The following is a 22,820-nucleotide window of genomic DNA, read 5'->3' as shown; positions in this document are numbered from 1 at the left end:
TGTGGCTGCCAGGAGCATCAGGGCTGTACAGGCAGGGTGGCCCCATGAGCTGCACACACTGGAGGGGATTGGCTCTGCCCTGGGCTCACTGCCACGGCTCTGTTGGTACAGGCACCTAGCCCTGGCTTCTTCCTTCTGAAACAGGGTGTGCTTACCTGGCCATCTTTGGGCACCAGGATGTTCTGCTCCTTGTCCCCAGCCTGACTCAGAGCAGGTGAAGTCGTGTGGCTGTTGGTGCTGGCAGCACTGGATGTTCCTGGTGGGTGCTTTTTCTTTTCAGCTGTGTTTGAGTGCTTGAGGGTGCGATGGACCAGGGAAGAGGAGTCCTGATTGTTCCTATCTGCCCATTTGCAGGGTTCTTGTGTCTCTGGTTGTTCTATATCTGCCAATTTTGGGGGGTTTAATGCCCCAGTAGATCTGTTGGGGGGACATGTGGTGTTCACCCTGAGCAGTGGGACTCACCAGGTTGTTTCTGTTCTCTGCTGCTTGGCTGTGTCACTGCTGAGACTTAGCTTGGCTCCTGCCTTTGCTGGATCATGAGGGGAAAGGCAGGTTTTATGATTGTGGCTTCAAAAGGTGAAATAATTCAGGTCCATAGGTGAACCCAGAGCCTGAGCACTTCCCTGTGTGGTTTGCACCTGGAAAGGTGAGAGGGTGAATTAGAGCTGAGTTCTGCTTTGGTAACTAGTTATGAGCAAGTGGGTAATTGCTGCTCTGGAAGGATTCATATGAATGTTTTATTTCCTACTTAAGGCTTCATGTTTAGGAAATGCAGATTGGTGCTCAGGTTAGAGGGAAGCGTGGTTGGGAAGAGCAGCTCATAAGTCTGAATAGCAACTGGGTGGATGCTGCATCCTGTGGGGAAGAATCACTTGATTCATGAGCAGTAAAACACAACAATTAAAGGTCAGGATTCGCATTTAGTTGGCATTAGGAGGAGAATTGTGAGGAACTTAGCCTGGCTTGAGCTATGATACCACCAGCAGATGTCTGCCAGGCTGTAAGTGCAAAGAGCATGTGCTTTGTCTGTCTCTAGTGATTGCAGCCTGTCAGAGTAACTGCTGGGGATAGAGAAAGCAAGACAGAAATGGAGTGAGATGTCGAGAGACAACACAGTGAAGTTGGGGTCACAATGCTGCTCTTCTCAATGTTTTAGCACCAGAATCTGGTTTAAAATCCTGCTTTGCAGGTGGTTGAAGACTCCAGGAATATTGAAAGGGAATGAATGAGGAGAATGGCCAAATACTCATTTTGTTGTGTTTCCAGGAAGGACAGTGTGTAGAAGATCTCTGAGATGCAATGGCCAGGTAAGTGGAGCAGCAAGTTTTGAGTTGGGTGTAATGTTTCAGCCTGACTGTTCTTTCCTGTCTGTGTTGAGCTGTGGTTTTGCCTAAGTCCATGGCTCAGAGTGAAAACTAAAATACGGCCTTTTAGAATTTGAAGGCTCAGGATTCTAAAAATAGGTCTCTTGCTCAGACATGTAATTTAGGGTGGGATTCACCTACTGACTCAAACTATTAAAGTCTTAGCACCGGTCCAAACCTATCAGTAAGAGCCTTCTGAAGACACCTACTCCTAAAACCTGGGATGTGCTGCTCAGGAAGGTGCCTGGCTCTCGCTGTTGGCTACAGGCCACTTCATCTCTGTAGTTAAAATGAGAAACGAAGCTTCTAGAAAACAAAGGTGAGTGCACATTGCACACCTGGGTGTCAGGACCTCTGCACCTGCAAAAGTCTGGCTACTCCTGACATGGATTTTGAAGCATCTTGCAGAGGGATGTTACAGCTTCCTCCCCACACTGAATCCTGTGGAGTTTGCACCTGGACAGCGTCCAGCACGGTGAGGTGGAACACGCTGCAGAATTGCCCAGGCTGGTGGAGGCCCAAGGTAAAGAGTCCATGGGGCAGCTCTGCACCCTGAGCATGGCTGGGGGCTGATGGGGTCTGCAGGGCACTGGGGGGAGTCTGAACACCAGCCCTAAGGGCCCAGCAAAGGTGCAGCTGCAACCCACAGGGAACTGCAAGAGAGCCAGAGAGGGACTGGAGACAAGGGCCTGCAGTGCCAGGATTAGGGACAGTGGGTTACACTGCCAGAGGGCAGGGCTGGATGGGATAGTGGGAAGAAATACTTGGCTGTGAGGTGGGCAGGCCCTGGCACAGGGTGCCCAGAGCAGCTGTGGGTGCCCCTGGATCCCTGGCAGTGCCCAAGGCCAGGCTGGACAGGGCTGGGAGCAGCCTGGGACGGACGTGTCCCTGCCATGGCAGGGGTGGGATGAGATTCTCTGCATGTGAACAGTGAATGGCAGTTTAGAGCTGGATCTGAACTGTTAACTCTTGTTCAGTTTGCAAGTGGTCCCATGAACACAGGCCCTGCTGTGCCTCACTGTGCTCTCGTGGCACCACATTCTGCCCTGGCCTGGCTGTGGTGTGGGGAGCCCTGGGTGATGGACTGAGCTGCACTGCCTGCAGGAGGGACTGAAATCATTCATTCAGATCTTCTAGAAAGTTTTATCATCATGTCAGACAAAATGAGGAGTTCCTCAAGGAAACAAATGCACACAGTGAATTGGAAAAGGAGAGGCAGAAAACACATCCCCAGGGAGGCACTCACTCTTCAAAGGAGCATTGAGAATTTAGTAGAGGTTATATGCTGTGATTGTCAAAAAAAACTTACTTGAGCCATATCTGTCATTCAGAGATGCTTTGGAAATCTGGTTTTACAGAGAAACCTGGGGTTTTAATAGATTCAAATAATTACTTTTAAAAAATTTTGTGAAAGGGTCTTTTCAAAATTAGTCTAGAAAGCTGACAGACTAATTTTGAAATGGATAGTATTTTAGATTAAAAGAGAGCTTTGGGCTGGTTTTCACATCTGTTGTTTGGATTGTGTTTTGCCACATGCTACAGCATTGAGTTATTTTGTTATTTTTTTCAGATTTAGTAAAACACAAGCCGAGGCACATTGTGATCCAAAGGAAGGATGTCAGCAGTGCTGTGCTGACAGTGCCCTTCCAACTCCATTTATTCATCCTAAAAAGGTGTGAAAATAATATAAAAGTGAAAGTCTCTGATCAAAACTCATAATTTTATAAATTCAGATATGTAAAAATAATTTGTTCTCTGGAAGACAGCTGATGCACAGAAAAGAACCAATCTGTAGGATTGAGATAATTTATCCACGGGCTTGTAGGAGCAAGCCAGTGTCTTCTGAATAAAGTATACACTCAAGTCATTCTGCTCAATGAAAATTCACTTATGCTTAATGTTTATGGCCAGTCACATCCTCAGATTCCCAAATACCATTGCAGAAATGCCATTCCCCAGTCAAGGCTCATGTGGCCAGCAGGTGGATTTTCTGTCCTGCTGTCTGGGAAGTGCCCCAAAGCCAAGGGCTGCTTCAACTTTTCCTTTTGCTTAATAACCACAGACTCCATAAATATCTTCCACATGGATTTTAGTTCACCAGAGTAGCTTTCCTTCAGTGTTTTTTTCCTTCTTTTTTTTTTTTTTTTTCAGTAAATAACACTTGTATAACAGCTAAATTCCTTCACCCAGTTGCTCTCCAACTTTATTACAATATTACACACAGCAGCCATAACCCAGGGGTCACCTAGATTATCATATCAGCTGAGATTTTTGTTTGTAAGGAAAACAAGGATTTCCAAAGAAGAAATACAGGTTTGAGCTTTGTGCTTTCTGTACACCAGATTTTTGTGGTGTAGGGTGTATGCCTTGCACTGCTTGTACTTCTCTAATTGCATGGAAATAACACAGAGTTAGATTTTCAGTGCTAGAACAGAGAGGGGCACCTCTTCTAACATGTGCCTGGGAAAATTGTTTATAAGACTTTGAAGGTGCAGTGTGTCAGCCAGTAGAATTTATTACAGAACCACAGAATATCCTGAGCTGGAAGGGACTCTCAGGGATCATCAATGCAGCCCCTGTCCCTGCCCAGCCACCCCAACACCCCCACCCTGAGCATCCCTGGGAGCTCCTGCAGCTCTGGCAGCCTTGGCACCATTCCCTGGGCAGCCTGGGCAGTGCCCAACTCCCCTGTGTTTACCTTTTTTGAGGCTGTATAGATGGGTTTCAGTTTGCCAAGCAAGACACCTCAGGTTTCCTGATGTGGGACACATGGAACTTCACCTGCCCCCATCCTGGTCTCCTGAGTACAGTTGATACAGAATAAAACAACTCCTGGTGGTGCCCAGTGACTTTGTCCAGTCTGCTACTTTCTCGTCTTCTAGAAATCTCCTGTTCCTCGCCCCTGGTGAGTTTGTGTTGCTCTTTACAAAAGCCCTGCTGGCATTCTGGGGTTCCATGGGTGCCACCGGCTCTCAGGGCTGGCACAGGTAGGCTGCTGTTCCCCCCTGAGCAGCAGATGGACACTGGTGTCAGCATTTCCCCAGCAGCAGATTATTGAAAACACGGGTGGGGTTGGGATGGTGCCATCCCAAAGGCACAGCCTGGGACAGTGGGTCCCTTACCAGCTGGGCCATCCCATAACTCTGCTTCATTTACTCTGCTGCAATTTGCACCTGTTAAAAGGTGTTCAGGGGCCTCTCCTGTGCCTATGTGCAGTGCTGAAGATGGATTGTCCTTGCTGCCTTTGGGTTTTCCCCATCAATAACAATGCCTTCCCTCTATACCAGACCACAAAGATTTTCAGAAGCACCTGAATTATTTTTCCCCCTTATTGTATCCTGTTAGAAGGGCACAATGATGACAGCCCAGTTTTGAGGCTGCTGGACTCAAAGGTCTCCCTTGCTGCATTTTTCACAAGGACAAGGCTGTGTGGACTCCAGCATGACACTTTACTTTCAACTTACTAGCACCAAAATAATTCCTGCTGATTTCCAAAACCAAAACATCTCACCAGATAGTAAGAGATATTACCAACACTTTCAAGGCCAGGTTGATCAGGGCTTGGAGCAGCCTGGTCTGGTGGTGTCCCTGCCCATGGGAGATGATCTTTCAATTCCTTTCCAATGCAGCCATTCTGGGACTGATGAAGCACAGGACTTGCAGCTCCTGGGGTGAGTTGTGCAGGGTGGCATTGGCTTCACCAGCTCTAGATTTATTACTGAGACATGATATTCAGTTTTTTCAGTAATAATTTTTACTTTGTTGCAGTGAGCTCAAGGATGTGCTGTTTAAGTTGTTTTAGTATGACTTGCGATTTCTGGGGTAGGGGATAAGGTGGTCTGGGATAAGCCAGAGCTCAGTGTTGGGAGTGACTGCCCAGAGGCTCATCCTGCAGCCCCAGCACTCACTCAGGGACCTTTGCTGTGGATGTTGCATCCTGCCTTTTGTTGCAGGGTTAATTGTGTGCTGTAATATCCAGAGCTCACTAATGAGAGGAGAATGGATGTGAAAGTAGGGCTTGTCTCTGCTGCCTGTGCTGGTGTCTGTGCTGCTTGGCCTGGGCTCACCCCCGGATGGATGTGGGCACTCCCTTGCACCAGTGACTGACCAGACAGGTCTCATCAGTCTTGCCTGGTTTAATTCCTGTGTTGGAGCAGTCTGGAGCACTGGAGGTGTCTGTCCAGCTGTGTCTGTGGGGTGTGGGTGTCTTGCACAGGACAGGGTGCTCGGTCCTTGTCCAGGCTGGGGCTCCCTGGAGCCTCCCCAGGGCTCACCAGCCTCTCCCAGGGGCTCTGGGTGCCTGAGCTCACTCCTGCTATAGAGGAACTGCCACAAAGCCTCTCAGAGCCTGTGATGCTGAACCAGTGTGTGATGTACCAAGGTGATCATAAATGATACGGGGAGGAGGGAGGGATGTCTGGGGAAGCTGCAGAGATTCATTTGAAATGTGATTATTTTGGGTTTGCCAATGATGCAAGTGCTCCTTGAAGAGCAGCTGGGCTGTAATGTTTAAGAAGGTATTAATTAACCTCACCAAGGAGAAAGGGTGAAAAAGGCCAAAGTTAGCAGCAGTGTCTCAAGCTTATGTTGCCCAGAATTCTAATAATGTGAAGGCTTTCTTAAGTTAAAAGAAGACAATTTTTTGTGCAAAAGTTGGTTTATGGTATTTAATAGTTTCTGCTTTTCATTTGGCAAAACTGGAATGAATATTTCGTCTAAATTAGAAAATTTTTTACAACCTCTGACTTCAGCTGGAAAGAATTCTGCACAGAAAATGTTTTCTTTATGTGCAGTTGGAGAACATTCAGTGATGTGAGTGGGGGTCTGAGCTGTGTTACGGTTCCCAATTCTATGTCAGGAAAGATCAAGAAGGAGAAAAGGGATGAGCTGACATTTTGAGAGACAAATTAATTCACTGGCATGAATTGTTGATATAAAAGGCTTTTGTGTAGAAGGCTGCCCTGGGAAGCCTGGATTTTAAGGCTGTAATTGGAATTTGAGCTTGGGGACAGATCCTTAGCTGGGAAAATCAACACAGTTGCAATTGGGCCTGGGTAATTAGTTCTCTGTACTAAAACAGCTGTAGAAACAGGTGTGCAGCTGGGCCTTCCTTCCCTGCAGCCAGTGGATCCCACTGTCCCTGAGTGCAACAGCTCAGCCGTCCTGTCTGTAACCCGACAGCTGGGAAATCCAGTTATGTCCAACTTGGATTTTGAGCTCTAGACAAAAAATCACTTAATCTCAGTTTTTATATCAGAACCCAGTAGTAAAATAAAAAGCATTGATTAAAAAAATAATCTCTATAATAAGGAAAACAAAAGCTTCTGGAGCACAGCCTGGCCTCCAGGGAAGAGCTGCTGGCCAGAGGGTTCAGTGTTATGTTCCATCCCTACTGCATTCCCACCAAATCCAGTCTGCTGACACCTGCTCACCTCCCTTGCTTTCAGAAATAGGTGAGCTTGGAAAAATGGGAGTTATAAATCCTTCAAACCCAGCCATTTTAGACAGGGCAGCGAGCTCCCAGCTGTGTCCTGAGGCGCAGGGAGGAGCTGGCTCCCTGCCCCAGTGGCAGAGCCATGCTCTTGGGTGCCTGCTGGGTTTTCCCACTTTCTGTGCCAAGTAAGGCCTTTATCTTGCAGAGCATCCACATGCGACACTCCCAATGTCAGTGTTTAGCACCAGATGCCATTTCTTGGAGCAGGAGTGCTGTTATCTACACCTGGCAGATGTTATAGTGAACTCCTGTCTGATCCAACAGCGTTTCCTCGGTTATTTCAATCCCTTTGTCCTTGGGATGCAGGTGTGAGGTCTCTGCAGAAAGAAACTTGTCTGTGTTGCTCACTGGGTTTTGCTGCAAAAATCAGAGCAGAGTTTTAATTTCTGGAGTGAGCAGGTGCCTCGTGCCCGCCCTGCCCTCCCCCCCTGCCCCACGTACCGGGGGGGGCTTTGGGGCGAAGTCCTTGTGGCACACGTGCGCGATGATGCCGGCGGCCAGCGCGTCCCCCAGCACGTTGGTCATGGTGCGCAGCCGGTCCCTGCGGAGACAGCGCCAGGATGCAGGGCTGGCCTCGGCCAGCGTGCCCGGGGTGCTGGTGGCTCTGGGACACGCCAGCCCCCATCCTCAATGTCCCTCCCACTGGTGTTGCCAATGCTGTGTTGGTTTTGGAGATGTGAGCCCCGTGCTGGGGCAGCATCTGTGTGACCCTGCCTGTGTGAGCAGTGCAGGGACCTGCCAGTGCCACCTCCCAAACTGGGACAGGCACTGTTGTGCTAAGTGCAGGGAGAGCTGCTTCAGCAAGTCATCAGCTCCTTGAGATGCCTCTCAAGGAGAAATGCTGTAGATCCAGCTACTGATCCTCTCTTGTCTACCCAGGCACCTCTCACATTAGTAGAAGGTGCCAGCAGTGCTGGGTACCCTGTGGTGCTGAAAGGTTGAACTGGTGGTGTGTTAACCTTCCTTTGTTGGGGGAAAGAGAAAAGGGGGAGGGAAAGAGAAAAGCAGCCTTGATACTTGGCACTGTTCCCTTTTTTCCCTGGGGATATGGAAAGTACAAACCAGCCACCCACATGTCACTTCCCTAACTCAGCATCTGCTCTGTGGTTTCTCACCTAATGACTCACTGTGTTTTTATCTGAGTGCTTTAGAATGGCACATTTCACAAGCTGTGAGTTTATTTGTCTGTGACAAGTGTAATCCAGCATCAGTTTGTGTCTTGAGAGCAGTCTGGTTTCATCCATCAAGATGAAGATACAGCACCATGAATTGACACGGGCACTGCCCACAGCAGTGGCCTGGAGAGCACTTACAGAGCCCAGTCGACGGCGATGATGAGGGTGATGTCCTCAGTGGGCAGCCCCACGGAGGTGAGCACGATGACCATGGTGACCAGCCCGGACTGTGGGATCCCAGCAGCCCCAATGCTGGCTGCTGAGGCCGTGATGCTGCAAAGAGAAGGTGGCTGAGCAGTTCACACTGCCGTGTTTGCATGGCAGAGTAAGGTCCTGCTGTGGGGAAGGACTGGATTGGATCTGACTTCCTCCACTTTGCTGCTCCCTGGTGCTGTCACTAATTCCTGGGGCTGGCAGCCGGTGCCCTGGCTCTGTGCTCCCCCCTGCCTTCATGGTAGGGACTTCCTCATTAAAATTACTAAATATTTGGAAACGTACTTAATTATTATTTAGTTACATGCTTTATTTCCCTGACTATAAAATGAGGATATCCTACTCCTGAAAGGGAGTATATGGCACCTGCAGAAATCCTTCTATGCTCAGCCCTGCAGTGCTGACCTGCTCCAGCCACATGTCTGTGCAGCTTGGCTTTTCCCTACAGGCAAAGTCCTTGACTTTCAGCACTTTGGGGGCACAGAGCCAGCCCAGCTTTCCCTGGCACACAGCACAGGGACTGGGACATGCTGCTCCCCCACTGCTGCTCAGCTCCCCAGCAAAGGTCACTCTGCATTAACCAGATCTCTGCAAACAGGAGAAATGCAAGAGGATGTCCTAATGTCCATAAATAGGAATAGAGAGAAATAATGTGGCTGCTGCAGAGAAACTTGTACCTGATGGTTATGATTTGTCCCAGGTCCAGCTCATACTCGTTGACCTGGGCGATGAAGATGGCAGCGACGGCCTCGTAGAGCGCGGTGCCGTCCATGTTGATGGTGGCGCCCACGGGGAGCACGAAGCGCGCCACGCGCCTGTCGATGCCGTTGTTCTCCAGGAGACACTTGAGGGTGATGGGCAGGGTGGCTGAGCTGCAGGACAAGAAATGAGCAGGAATTGCTGTTTCCATTGAGCTTCAGAAGTTGGAGTCAGTGTGGTGGGACAGAAATACCAGCCCTCCTGGGGGTGGGTGCTGCAATGTCACACAAATTGCTGCAGCAATGAAAATCTCTTCAGCTCTCACCGCCCGGGGAATAGACATTATCAACAAAGTGAGCTGCAGGCTGAGAGAGAAAATGTCAGAATGTCATTTCAGTGGCTGAAGGCACCACTGTAACCACCTGTGTGCCATGGCTGCAGCTCTCTTGACCATCCCTGGTGCCCACATTAACCCTGCAGCACCTCCTGCAGCGTGAGACAGTGTGTGCCAGCACTGGCTGGGTTGGGGTCCAGCCAGACCCCTGTCATCCTCACCTGTCTGCTCCATGAGGGGTGCCTGCCTCAGCTCCTGCAATCCTGACCTCTCTCTCTCCTTTCTGTCTAGCATGAAGATGACAACTGTCCCACGGGAACTGGGATGAGGAATGGAGGAAGAACAGGTTGAAGAAAGGAAACCACAGAAAAGAAGTCCATGGGATTGCAACAGACTCTGGGAGGGGGGGCTGCATTTGGGAAGGGCTCTGGGTGCAGAGCAATGCCCCAGCCCACAGACCATGGGGCTGGGACATGGAGCAGGGTGTTCTCTCTGTGACAGTTCTCCCTCCCTTAGCTGGCTGCAGAGCAGAGGGAGGAGAAGCCTGATGGAGACAGAGCTGGAGATCCAGGTTCAGGACGAGGCCAGGTATTAAGAGTTGCAGAAGCAACAGTTGCAGCAGTGGGTGTTGGGGAAGGGAGGCACAGTCCAGGTGGTTTTATTGGGATTCTGTGGAGAAGCAACAGAGAGGCCAGAAAAACCCTTTGCCTGGTCAAATGTGCTCCAGGAAAATGTTTGAATTTTTGTCTCCTGGAAAGGATGCTAATTTATAGTGTGAAGTTTCTTTCATTGTTCTAAGGAATGTATTTCAATGAAAATAGAATAGGTAAATATAATCTAAAATTATTAAAATCTTATCAAAGTAGGCAAGATTTTTCTGTGGATGAACTTGGGATACACTGTAGTTGATTTTAGATTGTCAGTAAAGTGTTCAGAAGAGCTTTTGGTGTTTTCAATTAAACTTCAGGATCACAACCCCATGCAGTTTATAAAGCACCTACGACAGCCCTAGTTTGAATTAATTGAAAGAAAACTGCAGCAATGGAATGAAGTGTGCACACCCACACAAAAACATTGCTGGTTTGCCCTGGGAAAACCCTGGGAGAGGGTGAGTGGAAGAGCCCCAGGAGCTGCCCAGTCTGGCTGACCTCGGCAGGGCTGAGCATCTGCTTCCTCCTAAAAGCAGGAGCATTCCCATTTCAGACAGTGCTGGAGCATCATTTTCCCTTGAGTTACACCTGTGCCCCCAGAGCTCACCTGGCCAGACACAGCCATGTCTCCCTGGCTAAACCACATCCCTGCTCTGCAGTATCCACAGGTTCCAGCCACGTTTTCCTACCTGGAGGATGTAGCTAAGGCGATCAGCAAGGCTTGCAGTATCCCCTGAATGAAAGCAAAGGGGTTTTTCTTGGTGATGAGCACAAAAAGCAGAGGTAAGAGGATGATTCCATGCACAGCAAGCCCTGACACTACTGTGATGACATACAGTCCCAGCTTCTGTCCAATAACCGAGGGATCCTCCATCTCCAAGATCTTTCCAGCTATGAGAAATACAATGCCAAAGGGGAAGTACCTGCAAAGAAGAAGCATAAAAAATTAGGATGCAGCAATCATGGTAGCACTGCAGATAGATGTGGCAGTGTTTGATACTGTGCAGTACAGTTGTACAAAAACAAATTCAGTGCACACAACAGACACTTGCAGACATGTGACTGGCACTGCCATTAGATAGAAGGAAAGAAAATCAATCAGTCAATGATCAATCAAAACCAGATTTACCAAACAGCCATTGAGACAATTTTCATAACTGCTTCGTTCAGACACTGGCACACGTTGACCAGGGGGGCTCCTCGCTCGCCCATTTTCCCCAGGAGAAGTCCTGCAAGCAAGCACAGCACGTTACTTTACTTGGGAGCAGCACCTGACAGGCCGAGTGTCTGGAGGGTCTGGTGGCCACAGAATGGGGGTCACCATTTAAACCCGATTTAGTCCTGTTGCTGTGTGCTCCTACAAGCCAGAGCCATTCTCTGTCCCAAGCAAACACAAGCATTTGGCCTTTTTTTCACAAAGCCCCACCAGACCCAAATCCAGGATTTGAACTCTTCCTTGCACAGAAAACAGATAAACTTTACTACTGCTCAATGCTGGAAGAGTCATTTCCTGAGGTGGATAAACTGTGGATTAGCTGGATTAGTGGCTATCTGGATTGCTATTTGGTAATACAAGAATAATGACCTCTGGAAATAAAAAGAGATTTCTTTTAAGGATAAGGTGTGGCAGGGCTCTCTGTAGCCGAGGATGGGATGCTGTGCTGCATCCCTGCCCTGCTGTGGAGTGAAAGGGGCCCCAGCAGTGCTCAGGCCCCTCCTGGCTCCCTCCTGGGCTGGGCTGGTCACTGTTGGTGGCTCACAGGCTGTGCCATGGTGGTGACAACACACGTGGTGTACAGTGTGATGTCAGGAAGGATCTGAGTGAGTTGCTTAGATACAGGCATTAAGCCTTCTCTCCTAAATCTGTTTTTTTCCTTTGATGTTGCATTAACCTAATCCAGTCTAATTTTCTGTTGAAGGAATACTAGAGCAGAAATACAGGCTATGGTTTGAATGGTTGGAGAGGATATGGTGCTGTCCTGTCTGCCAGTGCTAAACCCCATTGCTTTCGCTGCCTGAGAGGCTTTCCAGGAACCCATCAAGCAAAGGGAAAAGGAACCTTTGAGCATCTGCCCATCTTGTTTCCAGCTTGGTGCAAGTCCTTCTTCCTGTGTTGGCAAAAATTAATTTTGAAGCACTGTGCAGGTGTCTGTTTTATCTTGAAAAAGAAGAATATGGACAGGATCTTGTCCTGCTTATCCCCTCCTCAGTGTTCAGGGTTGAGGACTCCAAGAAGCCCTTGGTTGGTGGTTGGATCTCTTGCCTTGCTCAAAAGAAAGATGAGGTGGGGTTGCATTTGCAACCCAGAAATGAGACAAGACATGTTTAAATCTCAGCTCTGTGGACAAATCCAGTATTTGGTAGCCCCTACAGCTGCTTTGGAAGAAAGTAATTTCTCTTCAGGTCCTAGAGAGCTGATTTGGGAGACATGGCCCGAGTAAACGGACAGATAAGGATCTTGAAAGCTCTGCCCCCTCCTGGATTTCAAAAGCAGCAGAGAGGCCCTCAGTGCCAGTGAAGAGCTGTCAGAGCTGGGGTCACTCTGGGTACCTGGTGGGTGCTGCATGGATGCCTTGGTCTGAGCCCCACCAGCTGCCTAGTTTTGGTGTTGGACACAAACACACTTTGCTGAGAGCTCAGCCAGCTTCCAGCTGCCCCCACCGTGCTGCATGCAGGTGATCCCTGTTTCCCAAGGCATGGGGCTGTGCCTGTCACTCTCTGTTTTCTGCCAGGCAAACTCAGTTCAGCCTCTCCTCATAAGGAAAGCCCCTGTGGGTGTATGAATGCCCTTTATCAAGCTGCCTGTGCCTGGTGCAGGTGATGCTGTGCCAGTCTGTGGAGCTCTAATCCTGGGCAAAACATGGCAAGTGCAGGTGGTGGCTGAGGCTGGCTCAGGTGATCCCCCACTGCCTCCCAGCTCTGGCTGATCCCACTCCCACGCTGGAGGGGTTGTGGAGTGTCATCTTAGAAGAGAAAAGCAGCTTCTCCTTGCAGGTTTGGCCGGGCTGGAGGGGGCACGTGTCCTGTGGGCAGGAGCTCAGCAGCTTTCCTGGGTGTCCAAGGTGTGCAAAAGCTGTTGGTTGCTGGGACAGGAGGTTGCCAGAGACACCTTCTGGCTGTAGGGGTCTGTCAGTGGCTGTGGCTCTGCCCACTTTCACTGTGGCCACATCTGAGGTCTCACATTTGTAGCTGGCTGCTCCCCAGGCTCTGACTGCACTCCGGTGCTGTGCTGGCTGTGCTGCCTCCACACCTCAAATCCCCTAATTGGCTTTTTGGTTCCTTATACACAAAGTTCAAGCTCCTTGCCCTCACCTCTTAATCTACACATAATCCTACCACCATGCTCATCTCACTGCCTCCTACTCTCTTTCCTTTCTGATCCCTCCTTCCTCCCTTTCTCCCTCAGCCTTGCACCTGTGTCCTCTTATGCTTTGAGGCAGCTTCAAGTTCCTCCTTTCAATGACTTTCTCCCCTTTAAACCTCCTCCCTTGCAGTGTCTCTCCACAACCCCTGCTCCTTCTTCCTTCCCAGAATTGCTGCAAGCACCTTTTCCAGACAGGACTGCAAGCTGTTCAGTGCAGGATGCTGCCCCACCTCCTTCAGAAAGTCCTGTTAGGAATCCTCATAACAGCCCCAAATCTGACCCTGCTGTGACATCCTGCCTGCTCAGGGGCTGCACACTCAGCATGAAGAGTTTGGGGCTTTGTGGTGAGCTGTGGCCCAGGCAGCCTCTGCAAAATTACACCTAGCTTCAGACTTCATTAAAAGGAATCCCCGGCTGATGTAATGGTTTGAAAACCCTCAGGACTGGCATGGGGGCTGTGAGGGATAAACCAGCCTTGCCTATGCCTCCAGTTTCAGTGAGGGCCTTGGCACAAGCTCTGTGCTGGGCCCATTCCCAGGGGTGGGGTAGCTGAAGCTAAAAGAACCTTGTCCCACATCTTTTGCTCTGTAAACCCTGGTGCTGCAGCAGTGGCACCCTGGGCTGCCCTGGCCGTGGGTGAGCAGGTACCTATGGTTGCTGAGAAGATGACAATGCCCAGGACATTCATCTCATTGCTGGTCCCAGCCAGGGTCCTGTAGGTCATCTCGGGCGATGGTGTCAGCTCAAGGAACACAGGCCGGTGGATTTCAGGGTTTTTGTCATCAGGTGCAAAGTAAATAAAATTGAGAGGTTTTCCCGGGATCTTTGGTAAACCAGGAGATTTCACCACCGGGACAAGAACAGTTCGGTACTGGAAGAGAAGCAAAGGAGGGAGGTCAGTGTGTGCCGGTATGAGCTCTGTCCTGCTCTCAGCACGGAGGCCAAGCCAGCCCTGGGCTGGTGCTCCTGGAGGTCAAGGTTTGGTTTCCGGGCAGTGAAAGGCTGGTGGGGACAAGGGTGAGAGTCAGGCAGGGGGAGCTGTGGCTGTTGGCTGCAGACCGTGCTCAGCCAAGGCTGCAGAGCAGACTCGTGGTGTTGGTGATGCCAGCCCAGCGCTGGGGTCCCTCTGTCCCTCCATTCCCCCTCCCGGGAGCTTTAGCGATGCTTTCCCAATGCCAGCAGCTTGTTTTCCCTGTGCCTACAGCCTAGCTGGCCACTCCAGCTGTCCCCTTTGACCGCTGTACCTTCCCTCAGGCATCCCTTCTCGGTGTCCCTTCTCTGTGTCCCTTCTCGGTGTCCCTTCTCTGTGCCCCCTTCCCTGCCTGTGCCCAGCCCACACTGCCCCTGCCCTGCCCAGGAGCAGGGTCTGAGGGGTTTGAGCGGGGTCTGAGGGGTTTGAGCGGGGTCTGAGGGGTTTGAGCGGGGTCTGAGGGTTTTGTGCAAGGTCTGAGGGGTTTGAGCAGGGTATGGGGGGTTTGAGCAGGGTCTGAGGGGTTTGAGCAGGGTCTGGGGGGTTTGAGCAGGGTCTGAGGGGTTTGAGCGGGGTCTGAGGGTTTTGTGCAAGGTCTGAGGGTTTTGAGCAGGGTCTGAGGGGTTTGTGCAAGGTCTGAGGGGTTTGTGCAAGGTCTGAGGGGTTTGAGCGGGGTCTGAGGGGTTTGAGCAGGGTCTGAGGGGTTTGAGCGGGGTCTGAGGGGTTTGAGCAGGGTCTGAGGGGTTTGAGCGGGGTCTGGGGGGTTTGAGCGGGGTCTGAGGGGTTTGTGCTGCTCCCTTGGGCAGCCTGGCAGGCAGAGGGCAGGCACGGGGTCCCTGTGAGCGCCCTCCCACCTTCAGGGCCCGCCCTGGGTGAGTGTGGGGGATGCAGAGGAAGGGAAGGGGAAGCTCAGGGAGGGGAAGGGGCTCCTGTCCAGGCTGTGGGTGGGCAGAGAGGCAGCCCCGTGTGGAGCTGAGCACGCAGAGGGGTCAGGGGAACTCACCTGCTGGAACGAAGCTTCAACCAGGTTAGAAGGAAACATGTTTCTGTAAGAGACCAATGACACAGGGCTAGAGTGTTATGAGAGCAAAGGGAGCATCCTGGGAAGCACTTCTGGTGGGCACAATGTCCAGAGGAGGTGAAAGCCAACAACAGCTTATGATAGCTGTGCAGGCTGAGAGCAAAGAAAGGCTGGAAGGTGAATGCAAAGCAGGACTGAGAACCTTGAGTAAATGGGTTTGGTGGAGAGGCTGAGCCTGGGATGGACATCTTCCATCTGCAGCCCCTGCTCAGAGCCTGGTCCAGTCAATCCAGTAGCTCCAGAGATGGAGATTCTCCTCCAGCCCCTGGGTGTTTGCTGCAACCCCTCCCCAGGTAACCCCATCCATGCCTAACCCAGCTCTGGGCTTGGCCTGTCCCAGCTGGGGCTGCAGAAGAGAATCCAAACCTTGCTGGGAACTGTGCCTGATCTCTGCTGGAGAGCATCTCCTTGCTGATGGCTTTGGGAGAGCAGGGGCTGTGCCAGAGGGGCCAGAGGGGATGGCTGGGGGAAATGAACCCCATATTGCTGGCCTTGGAGGTACCAGCACCTGGCCAGCGGTTCTCCTGTTCCCCTTGAGAACTCAGGGTCTTCTGGGAACTCAGAACCTTCTGGGGAGAGTTTGTTACCACAGCCTTGGCTCTGCTGGGTTCCAGGACACACCTGATTAAATCCAGTAACGCGTCGGCGGAGCTGAGCACCACTTTCCCCACAGAGTAGTTGTCCTTCTGGGCAGCTGCCCCAGGATGGATGCTGACCACGAGGATGATCCCCACAGTCACTGCCATGAAGGTTGTCCAAAGGTAGTAGGTGATGGTGATCACCCCCATCTTCCCACAGGCCTTGGAGTCCATGGTGGCCAGCCCAGACATGAGGCTGCAGCACAGAACAGAGGGGTCACTGTCTGCTCCCCAGACTGCACAAGATGCACCTGATGGGCAAAATCTCCAAGGTGGGAGGGGTTTCTGCAGGATTTTTAAACCAAAACCTAAGGGCATCACTGAACTCTTGCACATTCCTGTGCCAGCATCTACAGGATCTCACACCCAGAATGAGCTTGTGACACCCCAAGCTGAGCTGTGAAGGGCAGGAGACACCTCCAAGCTTCTTCTCAAGGTCTGGCTGTGTTTTCTGTGAGGGTTAATAAGTTTATTTTCTTAGTTGTTCTAAGTTGTTCTGATGTTGCTCCTTTTTTGTGAGATGCTATTATCTTATATCTCCATTGCCTCGTGCCACTGCTGTGTGCCATTGTGAGGAGCAAAGGAAGGTACCAGCAAGGTTCATAAAATCCTGCTGGGGATGGACCCCATGCCCCCAGGAGGGACCTGCAGGTTCAGATTTCATGCACACATAAGCTTTCCTAAGAAGTAACCCATAAGTTACTTCTCAACAAAACTAAAAATAGAGAGGGCATCACAGGCTGCCCCAGCAGGGAGAGCAGTGCTGGTGGTGGGGACAAGCTGGGTGCAGGACTGGGTTTGCTGAGGCTCACTTGGGAGGAACTGCTGACATTCTCAAGGGCAGAGAGGCCACACAGAGACCCTGACAAATGAGAGGGGTGGGAAATCCCCAGCCATGTGGTGTTTAACAGGGCAAGTGTCAGATCCTGCCCTGGGATGGGGCAGCCCTGGGTGCAGGGACAGACTGGGGATGAGAGGCTGGAGAGCAGCGCCCTGGGAAGGGCCCTGGGGGTCCTGGTCAGTGCAAGTTGGATCTGAGTCACTGCTGGGTCCTGGCAGCCCCAAGGGCCACCCTGTGCTGGGGGCACCAGGCCCAGGGAGGGATTGTCCCACTCTGCTCTGCCCTGGGGCAGCCTCAGCTCCAGTGCTGGGGGCACTTTGGGCACCACGAGATCAGAAGGACCCAAAGCTGTTGGAGAGTGCCCAGAGGAGGGACAGGGAGCTGGGGAAGGGCTGAGGAGCAGCTGAGGGCACTTGGCTCGTTCAGCTGCAGCCCAGGAGACTGAGGGGAGGCTCCTCGGGGGCTGCAGCTCCTCCCCAGGGCAGGCACAGGGGCAGGGGCTGAGCTCTGCTCTGGCACAGGGACAGGAGCCCAGCAAGGGCTGCAGCTGTGCCAGGCCTTGGCATGGAGCTCAGGGCAAGGTTCTGCCCCCCGAGGCTGCTGGGCACTGCCCAGGCTGCCCAGGGAATGGTGCCAAGGCTGCCAGAGCTGCAGGAGCTCCCAGGGCTGCTCAGGGTGGGGGTGTTGGGGTGGCTGTGCAGGGACAGGGGCTGGGATCAATGATCCCTGAGGGTCCCTTCCAGCTCAGGATATTCCAGGATTCTGTGAAATGTGAGTGTTTGGGGCTGCAGTGTGCCCCCCATGCACAGACCCACACTGCACATGATCGAAGGCTGCAGGTGTCAGTGCCAACCCTGGGGACACACAGGTGGGCTGAGGTGGTGCTCAGCCCATGGATCCCATTCAGCAGCCACGCATCCAGGAGGAGAAGGGCCTTGGAAACTCAAGAGAGTCCAGAAAAGCAACCCTGGCATGGGTGGTGCTTTCCACCTTAGGGCTTGGGGATCTCCAGAGCTCCATCCCCAGAGCACACCCAGGGCCCTCGGGATGCTGTGCAGAGGGAAGGCACCACTTTGTAGCAGGCACAGGGATTGCAAAGGCCCCATGGACGGCAGAGGCCTAAAGATAGGAAATGCCAAGTCATGGTGAATAGCTGGAAGCCCCTCTCTTCTGCCTTTCAGACCCCAGCTTATCTCTCTGTAAGCCCACAGGTCACTCCCTTTTAACCCCTGCTATTGGACAATTTCTGATCCCCCCATTCCCTGTATAATGGGCTGGTTTCGCCTGGTTCTGTAGAGGAGCTGTTGCTGGAACCCTTCACAGATCACCCAGTAAAGACATTGTCACAGACATCTTTTGTGAAAAATCTTTTCTTGAGATTTTTCTCCCTTCTGAGAAGCTGTGGCCTCAGCAACAAAGTGTAAGCAATGGTTATCTGCTGCTGTGGAATGTAACAGGTGCATCTGTGATTGGTCTCCTGTAGATGTTTGGATTTACTGACCACTCACGGCAGAGCTGTGCCCGCTTTCTGCCAGGACACAGATCTTTGTTATTCATTCTTTTCTATTCTTAGCTTAGCTAGCCTTCTTAGAACTTTCCTTCTATTTCTTTTTAGTATAGTCATAATGTAATATATATCATAAAATAATAAATCGAGCCTTCTGAACATGAAGTCAACATTCTCGTCTCTCCCTTCACCTGAAAACCCTTGTGACCACTGTCACAGACATCACTGGGGAACACCAGAACAGCCTTCTCCTCTCTCACCCTGAGTCTGCCTGCCTGCAGCACTGAGCAAGCAAAGAGCTGGAATCACAAAGAGCTGGAATCACTAAAGAGCTGATAATCATTAAAGAGCTGATATCCCTTAAGCTTGCTGAGAGCTGCTTGGGAATCCAGGCAGTCTGTCCCTAAGGGACTGAGCTATCCAGACCTTGTGCAGCCTGCTGGGGCAAATCTGAACCCAGCAGGAGCCGAATTACAACTTCACCATAATTCAGTAATTATAGAAAAGTCCCTGGTTCAATCCAACATGAAAGAAAACTTGCAGGAGGCTCTGCAGAGCCTGCACCCACAGACAGCAGAGTGATCAGAGGAGAGCACCCAGCAACTGCTGCAGGGAGGGCTGAGAGCAAAGGGAACCACCAGGCACCTCAAGGAGGGATGTGAGGTACAGGCCTCACTGAACAGGTCAAGTGTGGCCAGGATAGAGACCACTCTGTCCTCAGAAATGAACCAGAGACAAATGGGACAACAAGCAAACTCTGACCAACAATAGAGAAAAGACACATCCTCGAGGGAGCAAGGACTTGATAATTTGTGTGTGTCTGATGAGCACATGCCAACATTTGTTTGCAACATCTCAATCCATACAAGGTTTTCAAGACCTTGCTTAGACCCCAGTAGGACTGCTGGCTCTGTTCCTTATTTCTAGGTCTGTATGGACCAATAAAATGGGAATTTGCAAACACATACACAGCACTGAGGAATACCTATGATTTTTTACCCGAACTTTCTCAAATCCCTCTAAGAGAATCTGCTTTGAGGTTAAGCAGCCCATCACAACTGCCCACAGATGGTCCTGGCACCACCAGCTGCCCAAAAGAACAGAAACACCCCAGCCAGTGCAGGTATCTGAGGTGGGTGCAAGTGCCTACCAAATCCAGGTGAGGATTTGTCCCAGACTGCTGATGGAAATAGTGGGGTTTGATGGACACCAAGCCATCTGCTTGGCTGCCAGCTGCCTGGAGCCAGGATTATTCTCACCCCATGCAGTTTTCAGGTAATCTCCTCACTGGGGTGTTGCAGGGTGATCTTTTCAACGTGATGGAAAGATGGTGCTTTAGAGCAGAAGACAATGTCTTACCTGGAGGTGATCAAGGGCAGGATCAGCATCTTCAGCATCCTCATGAGGAGCTCTCCAGGAAAGGAAAAATACTGCTTCTCCTGCACATAGAGCAGAGCATGTGTCAGGTAAATGATTTCAGGCTCAAGCTTGATCAATTTGCCTTTTTTTCCCAACCAGACCCAGCTCTGAACTGGGTTCTGAACTGGCAGCCCCTCGTTGAGGCCATTTCTCTGCTGTCCCTTACTGGGAGCTGGCTCGGGGACGGGCAATATTGGCCACATGGCAAACCTGGCTACAAACAAGGGAGGAGCATGGGGAGGTTGGTCCCCTCCCAAAACCATTCTTGATTCTGTAGCCTTCTAGGGAATGGTCCACATGCTCCCACCACTGGCCCCTCCCAAAAGTCATTGCTCTCATTACCAGGGAGCAGAGGCTTGGCTGCATCTGATTTGGGGCAAAAGTGCCCCAAAGCTGTTGGCAGCAACAAAAGGTGGGATTTATCTCATAGCTGCAGCTGGAAAAGATGAGCTCTGGGAGAGCCCAGGTGTCTGGCCCATCCATGGCACAATTTTGGTGCCATGGCATCTCTCCACCCCCTACACCCCTCACATGGACATGGGGAAGGGCTGCAGAGACATCCCCCAAAGTCTGAATCCCACAGCCATGACCAAGGGGAGAGTGAGGGGTCTGTGGGACCAGCAGCCTGGCCAGCATCCCTCCTTCCCTCTATCCCTGTCTCTGCCCACCACCCATCCCTCCAACCATGCATCCATCCATCCCCACATTCATCCATCCCCCTATCCATTCATCCATCCCCCCATCCATCCATCCATCCATCCATCCATCCATCCATCCATCCATCCATCCATCCATCACCCTTCTATCCCTGATCCCCCTATTTTGCTGTGCCTCTGTAGAGCTGTCAGGGAGGGATTTGAGTTGGCCTCAGGTACTTTTGGTTTCTACAAAGTAGCCACCACCTCAGGCTGAGGCTTTGAGGGGTGCCAAGGCAGCTGCTCAATTGTTCCCCTGTGCTGTCCCTGCACTGTCCCAGCGTGTGACCTGGACGTGGCTGATGTCCCCAGGGAGCTCAGGCAGAGCAGAGCTGCCATGGGCCCAGCTGAGTGCAAGGGGTAGTGCCAGAAATGAACAGGATCTCTTTGCCAGGGGTCTCTCAGCTTTGTGACACTTTCCCATTGCCGGGAGGAAAGCAGGGACTGGCCACCTCTCCAGCTCTCCTCCAGATTTTGTGACAAAAGTCCTTACTGGGGACAGTCTGTAGAGGCTGACAGGCCCACAGCAGAGCTGTGGCAACAGGGCAGGATGGGCTGGAGCAGAGGAAGGATAAACTTGATGCATGGCAGGACGAGGGGCTGGAGCCCCAAGACTCTGCCAGCCTCAAGCCCAGCACGGGTGTGTGCACTGGGAAGCAGGGAGATTACACCCAGCTTCAATTAAGTAACGAGATCATCCCTGCTGCGCTGATGCTGAAGGGCCTAATTGAAATGACAAGACTTTGCTAAATCCTAGTGGGCAACACAGGGATGTTCCAGCATCAGCTGAGCTCTCCCGAGCGGCGTTCCCCCTCTGGGCTCAGCAGCCTGGCCCAGGATCAGGGCTGAGCCATGGCCCTGCTGCCCCAGGGCAGAGCTCTCAGCTTGGAGCCTTTCACAGTGTGATGCTCCTGGAAGGGGCTGAGCCAACTGTGCCTTTCTCTCTCGTGTGTTTTCTCCAATGCATTTGTCTCCTCAAAGGAAGGTGACTCCTCCACACTCCCCACCAGCTCTCTATTTATTTGCTGGGTCCTCTCCAGAGCATGGAAATGTGCTTTGATTGCACATGGCTGGGGAGAGTAATGGGAGGACCCCATCCCCTGGACTCCATCCCTCAAACCCCATCCCTTGGATCCCATCCCTCAAACCCCATCCCTTGGACCCCATCCCTCAAAACCCATTCCCTGGACCCCATTCCTCAGATGCCAGTGCTGCTGATGGTGTTGGAGCTGCTGTGGAGATGTTTACTGAGCATCTAGCCCCTGAGTAAACATTCCCCCTTTCCCATCCTCATCCCACCTCGAGCTCCTGCAGCCCCATGAGGTCCAGCCCAGAGCTCCCCACTCTCATTGGAGGGAGGCGGGATTTGTCCTATAGCTTGGGCATTTGTTGGCACCTTCTTGGAAAAAAAGGAAAGAAAAGGGAAAAGAGAAAAAAGCCATGGGGAGAAACCTGCCTCAAGGTGGTTTTCTTGGGCAGGTGCCTTTGCTTTTGGGGCTGTGCCCATCTGGGACCCTCACTGGCACCAGGGTTTGCCCCTGCCCCACTCCATCCCCTCACTCCCATCACCATTCCAGCCAGGCTCACCAGGTCTGTCAGCTCCAGCGCCCGCAGCAGGAACCCCAGGAGGCATCCGGTGACCACCGAGAGCATGGAGAGGGTCAGGAGGCCATTTTTGTACCAGAACGCCCGCAGCCACTTCCAGAGGCGCAGGAGGGCCGTGGCCAGCGAGTGCAGCACAGCTCTCCTGACCCACTCCCACATGGTCCCCTCAGCTGCCCCGATGCTGCCCCTGGGAGCAGCTCCCAGCCCTGCTCATGGCCACGGCCCCGCAGCGCCAACGGAGCCTGCTCTGTGCCCGCAGCTGAGTGTGCTGCTGCTTAATCCCCACAACCAAAAGCTTCAGGGATATTTGGGAGCCTTTCCCATAATGGAAAGTGACGTCTTCAACGGGTTAATCTGGGCTTGGCATCCCGCCGTGAGGTGCTGAACCCTCCCAGTTTAACCCTCCAGCCCCGGGGATGGGGGCCAGTGCGCAGACTGAGAGCAGGGACTCAGCCCCAGAACTTCTCACTGTTCCTGATCCAAAAGGATCCACCAAAAGTGGATCCTGCCACCAGATCTGGGTCCTGCACTAGATTTGTGCTCCCCGCTGGCTGTGAGTGCACCCCAGTCCTGCCCCCATCTGTGAGGGCTTCATGAGGGCAGGGTCAGCAAAGGGAAACTTTCTCAGTGAATGAGGGAACCTCACACGGCACCTGCAAGCACAGCCCAAGGCACCAAGAGGTCATGCTGAACATTCCCACACAAATATCTGCCCCAAGGGATCCAACCTCCTGCCAGCTCTCCAGGGAAGCTGCCCCATGGCCATGAGAT

At 51.9% G+C, this 22,820-nt stretch overlaps 1 protein-coding gene across 1 annotated transcript; it reads right to left on the bottom strand.

Moving 5' to 3' along the window:
• Nucleotides 1-7,077: 7,077 nt before the first annotated feature.
• LOC131568859 (excitatory amino acid transporter 5-like) lies at nucleotides 7,078-22,208 on the bottom strand. The gene is made up of 11 exons (XM_058820993.1): nucleotides 22,032-22,208; nucleotides 19,690-19,769; nucleotides 15,966-16,178; nucleotides 15,267-15,309; nucleotides 13,942-14,164; nucleotides 11,059-11,158; nucleotides 10,619-10,852; nucleotides 8,924-9,118; nucleotides 8,172-8,306; nucleotides 7,300-7,399; nucleotides 7,078-7,215 (listed from the first exon to the last, which is right to left on the bottom strand). The coding sequence occupies exons 1-11, from the start codon at nucleotides 22,206-22,208 to the stop codon at nucleotides 7,078-7,080; spliced, it is 1,638 nt and encodes a 545-aa protein (XP_058676976.1).
• Nucleotides 22,209-22,820: the final 612 nt, after the last annotated feature.

This window comes from Ammospiza caudacuta, chromosome 28 (assembly GCF_027887145.1).
Source record: "Ammospiza caudacuta isolate bAmmCau1 chromosome 28, bAmmCau1.pri, whole genome shotgun sequence".
Taxonomy (NCBI): Eukaryota; Metazoa; Chordata; class Aves; order Passeriformes; family Passerellidae; genus Ammospiza; species Ammospiza caudacuta.
The sequence above is the reverse complement of the archived record's forward strand: the minus strand, read 5'-3'. Positions and strand labels throughout refer to the sequence as shown.

What these genes read in the sequence shown, in the direction of transcription:
- LOC131568859 (XM_058820993.1), bottom strand. Translation starts at nt 22,208, where the DNA reads ATGTGGGAGTGGGTCAGGAGAGCTGTGCTGCACTCGCTGGCCACGGCC. An exon ending in GCCTTAGCTACATCCTCCAG is followed by an intron (nt 9,119 to 10,618) that starts GTAGGAAAACGT and finishes CTTGTCCTGCAG; the next exon opens with CTCAGCCACCCTGCCCATCA. An exon ending in ATCGCCGTCGACTGGGCTCT is followed by an intron (nt 7,400 to 8,171) that starts GTAAGTGCTCTC and finishes CTGTCTCCGCAG; the next exon opens with GGACCGGCTGCGCACCATGA.